Below are 8,806 nucleotides of genomic sequence, written 5' to 3'. Positions count from 1 at the left end.
ACTGCAAGACCATTTCAGACTGGACATAAGGAAGAATTTCTTTACTGTCCGAGTCCCCAAGGTCTGGAACAGCCTGCCATCGGAGGTGGTTCAAGCACCTACATTGAACACCTTCAAGAGTAAATTGGATGCTTACCTTGCTGGGATCCTATGACCCCGGCTGACTTCCTGCCCTTCGGGCAGGGGGCTGCACTCGATCTTCTGAGGTCCCTTCCAGCCCTAATGTCTATGAAATCTATGAAGTGCAAGTTTGCACTGCTTTTAGTTAAAGGATGAGTTCAAAATGGAAGAGGGGCCTTCACTCAGAACCTACTTGCATTAAAAAGTTTTACACACTTTAAACCTATCAAGCAGGCTGCAATTTCCCTTCTTGAACAGTGGCTCATTCTGTTTTTTCCCCTTTGAATCCACAGCTCTTGCATCTCATGATTATATATTGAAGATAGTCCCCACAGTGTATGAAGATATGAGTGGCAAGCAGCGATACTCCTACCAGTACACTGTAGCAAACAAGGTAAGAAAGAGGGTGTTTGTCAGGTGAGTCTTGCTGTTGGGCAAACAAAGCCCACCGAGTGCAGGAGAAGACACATTGGTTACAAATCCCATTCGTGTTGTACTTCTATAGGTGCACAGTAGCCCCTGCTGGAAGAGCGAGGAACTGAAATGCTTTAGAGTGAAGACTTTTGCCATCACCTCTTCTATAATTAGTAGCAGCTGTTATGGTAGCACAAGGTTTGCTTTTTTTTCTTTCTTAACCTGGTGCTTATTTTTTTTCTTTAGTGGATTGTTTCCATGCAGCTGACCTGTACACAAACTCAAGTGACACAGCTACTTATATGTTTTACCAAAAATCTTTACAGCCTGAAATAGGTTGAATTGCAGTTCAGACTCTTGCTGAAGGGATCCAGGCCATACTCATTTTTATAACAGAAGCTGGCAGTGCCATTCCAAGTGACAGGTCTTGGCTGGTGGCTATTTTTTTCCATTGAAGGGTTTTTGTTGGATGTAAATAATTTTTGAACAGGCAGAGGAAACTTAATGTTTGCTTAAGTGGGCACTGCCTTTTGCTAGTCAGCTAAGGCTGTGAAAAGCACAGGCACAGCACTGCTAATGTTCTGTTGATGTACCAGTGGAACATCAAGTGCTGTTTGCTGCCCTTTGGATTTTACGTGTGTAGTTTTTTGTGTTTTCTGTCCTCAAAGTAGATCAATTGTTTTAATATCAAACAGAAAACCTTGATTTGAATAATACATATTTATCTTGTTTTCTATTTATACTTTTCAGTTATTTTCCTGGGAGGTCAATTCTTATTGGTTGGTAGCAATAATATCAACCTATTGTAAAAAAAAAAAAACACAAAAAACCAGCAACGTCTCCCCCACTCCATTTCCTAGTAAGCAGTATATACTGTTTCAATACAAGTGTATTTAAGTAATTATATTTCTTTATATACACCTATTCAGATGCTTAATTTTTACATTATCATGTTGGAAAAAGGGTAAACAATTTAAAAAAGTGATTTAGTAAATGAGGTACAGGTTACACGCCAAGCTGTGTTTGGATGAAAAATGTAATTCGGTTAAATGCACAAAAACAGCATTTTCAAAAAGTCTTTATTAAAAGCTATCATAAAGATGCAGGATGCATAAGAGAGAAAGGAGGTTTATCAAAAAATATTTTGCATTCTAAGTCATTTTCTTCTTAAGTTAAGAAATGCTGGCTGTAGTTAGTGAATAGAACTGCTTTTCTTTCTACTCATCCATATCTTTCAGAATTTTAGAACTATTATTTTTTTTCTCATGTTTCCTAAATCTGTAGAATAAAACATTTCCTTGTTTCCCCCTTACCCCCCCAAAAAAACCCCAAACAACCCAACAACAACAACAACCCCTATTAGTATAAGTACAAATCAGCTAATTAGTGAACTCGAATTAACTGAATAAACTCAAAGGAAGAAGATGCCCTCTGAGCTTGTAGAAGGGAAGACTGCTGTCAAAAACTGGTTTAGCATTTCAAGAAATGCTGGTTTCAGGTGTCTAGCCAGTGACAGCAAATATGTACTCCTTGAATATTTATTTAATCTAAAGGATTTTTAAAAGGATGATCATAAGTTTGGGTCTTAATGTAAGTTTCATGGTAAATTTTAATATTTAATTTTGTAATTAAAAAAAAGGATTTAACTTTAAAAAAACAAAATTAAAAAAAAGATTTTTTTTTTTTTTGTTCTCTAGTCTCTCTTGAGGCTCCCTAGGCTGCTGCTGTCTATTAAAATATGTTAGAGTTTGTCCTGACTGCCATGGATGTGTGTGTACACTCTCGTGAGCTAGTGCTCAGATGATTGATGCTCTCCGCTGATTTCAGATCCTGCCTGAACACAGTGTCCTGAGGTTTTGGATATCTTTCTTTCCCCAGACAATAGTGTGTTTGTTCTGTTTAATGTCACAACTGCTGTTCTGATAAGAGTCTTGCGACATAAGTTCTAAAAGTCATTTAGCAAATGTACAGCCAGAGCTGCTGCTTTTGACACCTCTCTGAGCAGGGTTGCAATCAGGGCACTTGTCCAAGACTGAATCAGTAGGGCTGTGTTGCCAGGAGGCAGAGAGAGGAAGGGAAAAAAAAATGAGGTCAGGTCTGTTAAAACTGCTCCCTTCAAAGTTGGAGTGCAGGGAAAGGAGCTGTCTTTGCATTTTTTCTACTAAAAAAAATTATCATTGCCTCAGCCCTAAACTCTCATGGAAGCAGGAAACTATTGGAATAATCTGGCATAGACCTCCTGGCACAAAGTGGACAGGGTTTTAGTTTGGACTGTCTGTCTCCTCTCTCCCATTATCTCTGTGATCCTCTGCTTCCTCTCTGCCACTACAGCTGAGGCACTAATTTTCAGCCTGGTAAGAGCCCTGATGCTATTCTGGTCTCTTTTTTTTTTCATTGAAACTGAATCCACTCCATATTGAAAAGACTTCAAGAGGCAAGGGGGGAAAAACAGGGTTTCTATGGGGTGAATGGAGCAGGGCTACTTCATTTTGTTTTCTCTCCTGTGCTGAGAGGAAAACCATCCCTTGAGAAACTAGCAGTTTATTCTTCTTAAGTCTAATCTTAACAAAGAAGAACTCTTGAGGAAACAAGAGACAGAGCCAGGCTAATGAAAAAGGGAGCACATGAGACGACAGGATGCTAGAGAACATAATCTTTACAGTGCAGTTGCTGAGACTTTCTGTTTTTTCTCTCTTTTTCTAGGAGTACGTGGCCTACAGTCACACTGGCCGTATTATCCCGGCTATCTGGTTTCGGTACGATCTGAGCCCCATCACAGTGAAATATACAGAGAGGCGACAGCCTTTGTATAGATTTATCACATCGGTGAGTTGTGTTAGGCCTCTGGTTCCTTCACTCCTTTTCCTTCTCTGCCCTGTCCTTCCAGCCCAATCTTTGAATTGAGTTTCTGCTTTCAAGCACTGAAATATGCTGGAAGTAAAGCAATCCTCCACAATTTGAAACCATTTTGTCTGTATTAAAATCAGAGGAAAAGCAGAATGTCTGCTAAAAGAGGTCCCAAGCTTTAGTTTAGTTTAATACATTGATTTGGGGGAGGGGGGTATAAAATATGCTACACCACACACATTGTGGAGCATTATGTACTAGGGCATGTTAAGTTCCACATGTCTTCAGTTCTGTAGACAGGAGTACATGAGCCGTATTATCAAATTCCAGAGACGGCCCTCCTGGCCACCCTGTCCTATGTTGTCAGAATGTCCTGCTGTCGCACCTCCACACTGATGCTAAAACAGTTCAGTTAAGGCTGTTAGTTGAGCAAAGTGCTGTTAGTGTTTTCAGTGCCTTACAAGCATGTACAGGTAGTCCTCACACTTTTGGCGGGTTACGTTCCTGGAAAAGGTGCTGTATGTCAAAACGATGCAAGTCGAATCTGATTTTCCCATAGAAACAATGTTATAATAGGGGGTTACGTTTGTGACCGAGGGCCTGATGCCCAACTTTTTATACAAGTGACCATAAACACCATATTTAAATCAACTGTTTAATCAACTATAAATGATATATACACTGTACAGTACAAAGTTTTCTAAAGTGTGCTGTATATAAATCAATTAAACAGGGCACTAAGTAACTAATCACATAACATTTTATTTAATCAGAAGGTGAAGGAACACCTTCATCAGGGTCATGGAATTCAGAAGGGCTTCTTTGGGAAGATTTTGGGGAGACTGAGAAACTGCTCCAGGGATGTTTGTTTTGCTGCTCTCTTTTTCTCATCATAAATTTCCCTGTAGTGCCGTAAGTGCGAGGATCCAGCGCTGTAAGTAATAACATGGGAGTAAATGGTGAAGCGCCTCAAGTGCAAAGCGCCATAAGTTGAAATGCCATAAGTCGGGGACTGCCTGTACATATCCAGACACTGTGCATATACTACTGTAAGTTGTAGCATGTTGGGCCTTCATTGCTTGATAAACTTCTTGGTGCTCAAGCTGGGTTGAGAAACAAGGGATTTAGTTTTTAACTGGCTTGAATGGTTGAATTGTGAATGACATGAACAATGCTTTATCAGTGCTGCTGACCAAACCCTAAGGGTTTGATTCAGGGGCTTCAAGTAAACATCAGATTCCTTTCACTTAACTGTAGAGATGAGTTTGAACTCTTTTATGATCCTAAATGCTGAGGCACAGGGGTATAAATCCAGATCTGAATGTTCTGGTTTGAACCCTTTACTACTTAACCTACCTGCCTAATTTGGAATATTGTTCTAAAGGCCCACATTTACTGACCTTGGCTGTTAATGCTTTCTTTCCTTTTCCCTCCCCAAATATGCTCCCAGGCTTTTTTTGTTTCAGTTCCAAACACCTTTCACCTTATTGCTCTCTGCTATTTCCATTTGCTAATGTTTCCCTGTTGCTAATAGGCAACTTCCTAGATGGGAGCAGCTTCCAACATGCACACACTAATTCACTCCATGCTTGCGTTAGGCAGCTGGTTGATGGCTTTTGGTTTGTCCAGCCACCTCTTTGAGTGCCTCACATCTAGCTTTGCTTGGGCTGTTATTTTTCTGATGTAGATGGTTCATGTGGCTGTGCTGTGTCAATATTTGTTCTGTGGAGGCCCAGATAGTTAGATCCTTGGCAACTTTAGCCCTGGCCCTTGAGCAGCTGATGTAACGTGGATGTCAGACCTTTTGTACTAACCCTACCTTCCACGTAGATCCTTGCTTTGTACGTGCAGCAAGACATATCACATGTGTGCAGTCACTATGTCTCCTTCACATTTATCTAGGCTGAGAACCTTGTCCTCTGACCCTTTGCTCTGGATGAGCTGGTCGGTTTGGCTTTTAAGATGCCTGGGAGATATATTATGAAAGAGTCAGGGGGGAACTGGACTGCTGAGGGATGAAGATGGCCCCAGGTTTTCTTGTCTAAAGGCATCTCAGTGACACTTGTTTGTCATTATTCCCATTGCTGTAACCTTTCCTGGTCTTTTGCATTGTGGTTACCCTGGAGACTGGCTTGCCGTCATTGCTGTACTGAGACTGTGGCTTTCTGGTCCAGCCAGAGATTTATCTGCTTGTAGCAGCTGGAGCCATCATTGAGTGGGCCAGGCCTTGGAAACACGTTGGTTCTCACTAAGCAGCAGCTGTTCAGTTGAAAACCACAAAAGGGTGCCTTGAAGGGAGCACCTGCTGCTGCTTTTGTTAAGCAGCTTGTTTACTAGGCTGCACCCATGCGATTGTCACACAAACAGGACCATATTTAAATGTGCCTGCAGAGAGAGAGGTGTCAAAAGACCCTGTTGGTTTGTGAGAGGCTTTGGCAGGGGTGGAAAACGTTATTTAAAAAAAAAAAAAAAAAAAGTTTGTTACCAAAAAAGCAGCTGAATATTTATTCTTCAAGGCTGTGGTAACCCACAGTGTGGTGGAACACAGTCATTGAAAGGCAGAAGTTGGTGGCTGCTGTGGAGAATCATCTTATTCCTGTGTGTAGAACGGTGCTGGGGTCAGGTTAGAAGAGGGTCTTGGTAGGTGATGAGGCGTGCAACAACAATGTAGGGGCAGAGGAGTCTTGTGCTGCTCTCCCCCTGCTGTGTTTGTTTTGCGGATGAAGGAGGGATGTCGGACACCATTTAATAGCAGGGGGTTCCCCTCTAAATCTCTAAAGGAGATGAGATTGATGGACCAGCATGCAAGCACTTCCTGTGTATTATAGCCTTTTTTTTCCCTACCAGTCTAACTCCTAGTGCCCTGCACTGCAATGTACTTTAGCTTGTGACTGCATCTTTGTTCCCTTTGATATTAAGAGGTTTTTCTTCTTTATGCCCTGCAAGAAGCCATTTTTATACAAAGGAGAAGGCATTGCCTTAGAAAATGCTTTGAGTGTCAGATTTTATCAAGTATAATATTAAGCATGACTTAACGGTCACAGTAGGCCAGAGATGCCATGGTTACTGTCCTGCCAACTGATCCTCATTTGTAGGGTTAACCACAAGTAGCTGATATAATGGTAAACGTAATGGTTCCAAACTCTCTTCAGAGTATTTAACATGACAAATTAATATATGCTGGTTAACACAGTGATATTTCCCAGTATAGATAAGCCTGTGTGTGTGTGTAACATTTTGGACCTTAATAGCTCCTAACATAGCTGTTCTGAGAGATGTATTCCAGGATTAATTCCAGGAAAAGTGAGCAGATGATATTACAAAGGTTTGGTTTGGCAGTCTACAATGTAGATTAGAAATCTCTTCAGATTTTCAGACATAGACAATGAGACCTGACGGGTACAAACTGAAGCTAGAAAAAACTCAAACAGGTAATAAGTTACAAATGTTAGCAATGGGATCAGTTTCAGCATTGGGACTGCTTACTAAGGGGTGTGGTGGACTCCCCATACTCTGTAGTCTGTAGATCAGTACTACAGGTAATGGCAGACTGACAAATTAGACAGAAGGGAGGGGATTTTACCACGTCATCTGATCTGCTGTAAGTGTTTTGTGGATCCACTCCTATCCTATGGTAAGTGAAAGTTAAATTTGGGGCAGTTTACTCCAGTTTATTTTGTTTTTAAATTTGGTATAATTCTTGTCTGTCCTTGCTGTGGGTGTCTAAAGATATACTGTAGCTCAAGTAAGAATTGTTGAGCTGAATATAGAAATTGCTGGGTGAAATTCTATAGTCTGTACTGCAGCAGGTATGACTAGAGGATTGTAACAGGCTCCTCTGGGTCTTAAAATCTTAGAGAAAACCCAAAATACAGTATTTTACTTTGGGAAGAGAGAGGCTATTTGCCATCTGTCCTTCATTTGTTGCTCTCTTTTTAACCATACAACCTTGCTTTCTTCCGCTTACTGTTTTCTGTCAATTGTCTATTATCAGTCTGCATTCTGATCACTATCCCCATATCGTATCCTCTTAAAAAACTAGTATGTACAGTACCTTGCCATAATGTGATCTCCTGCTGCTGCAACTATTTACTCCCATACTCCCTTCCCTTTGTTTATCTGCCCCTTTTGATTGTTAAGTCTAAATTAGTTAAAAACCTCCTGAGTTTTAATCTAAGTCGGTATATAAATCTCCATTGAATCCCATGGGGCTATACAAGTGGAAATATGTACATGGTGCCTGAATCTCACTCCAGAACAGGGATGGGCAATTATTTGGGCTGGATGGCCACTTAAGTAGTTTTAGTGAACTGTTCAGGGGCAGGGGAGGGTAATTGATCCTATCTGGCCCTGGGCTTGTCTGCCCCATACCCACCACTGGGGGTGTTGGAGGGAGTGGGCAGGTAGGTGGGGTCTCCATGGAGATGTGTCCTGCTCACAGGGGTCCTGGGCCAGCTTGGTGAGGTGGATGGGATCAGGCTGTGGGTGGGTGGGGAGTGGTATCCAGGAGCAGGACGGGTGGGTGGGGCCAGGATCATGGGGCAGACAGTGTGGTACCTGGGCCTCAGGCAGAGCCATGATCTGCTCCCTGCACATTCCTGCGATGGGCAATGCTTCCACAGGCAGGGACACACAGGGAGCAAATCGTGGCTCTGCCCCATGCCCTGTCACCACTCTGTAATTCCAGCCCCACCTGCCTGTCCTGCTCCCAGATGCAGCTCCCCACCTGCCCGTGGCCCCATCCCACCGGCTCAGCCAAGTGCATGTTGTCTACAGGGGTCCTGGCCCGGTCTCCATTGCAACCTGGCCCATTTGCTTCATCTGGCATCCCCAACTGGGGCGCCCAGGCATCAGAGTTGGGTCTGGTAGTGGTGGAGACGCAGGCAGTGGCCACCAGGCACATTGAGCCATTGCCATGGGGGCTGTGAGGAAGCAGAGTCCAGTTGCTGCGCTACTTACACTCTGCCACGTGCCCGGGGGCAGCCACACATGCCATGGCCCTGGCTGCCCCCCAAGTCTGGGCCAAATGGGGCCAAGGGACCTGCCACAGGCCAGATAAAATTCCGTAGCAGGTTGGATGCAGGCTGTGGGCTGTATTTTGCGCACCTTGCTCTAGAACAAGGCTCTATGTATATACCAGAATCCCAGTGATGGAGTGATAAGTAAATGTCACAGGGCAGCTTCTGTATTGACCCAGAGACAGACCCTGTGTGCGTGTTCACAGCAAATTTGAATAGTGTGTGCGTGCTGGGAAGCAGAGTCCAGGCGAATGCCAGGTGTGTGTGAGTCATAAACACTCAGCAGTACAGAGCTGTACAGATGAATATATATTTTTCTTTGCTTTTTTCCCTCCCTCACTGCTACACTGAAGTCAGATTTTCCTACCATTTGATGCAAACTCTAAAAGTGTTTTTTTTTTTTTTTT

General features: G+C 42.8%; 1 protein-coding gene across 2 annotated transcripts in view; it reads left to right on the top strand.

Moving 5' to 3' along the window:
* Positions 1-8,806, top strand: part of ERGIC1 (endoplasmic reticulum-golgi intermediate compartment 1) — a 100,639-nt gene that overhangs the window by 85,116 nt on the left and 6,717 nt on the right. For both annotated transcript variants that reach the window (XM_019506410.1, XM_019506409.1), the window contains 2 exons: positions 414-514; positions 3,238-3,360. In XM_019506410.1, coding sequence (XP_019361955.1) covers positions 414-514; positions 3,238-3,360 — 224 coding nt within the window. The remainder of the gene's footprint in view (positions 1-413; positions 515-3,237; positions 3,361-8,806) is intronic.

This window comes from Gavialis gangeticus, unplaced genomic scaffold, assembly GCF_001723915.1.
Source record: "Gavialis gangeticus isolate Ggan-Ray unplaced genomic scaffold, GavGan_comp1, whole genome shotgun sequence".
Lineage (NCBI taxonomy): Eukaryota > Metazoa > Chordata > Crocodylia > Gavialidae > Gavialis > Gavialis gangeticus.
Note: the sequence above shows the minus strand (reverse complement) of the source record. Positions and strands in the feature narration are given on the sequence as shown.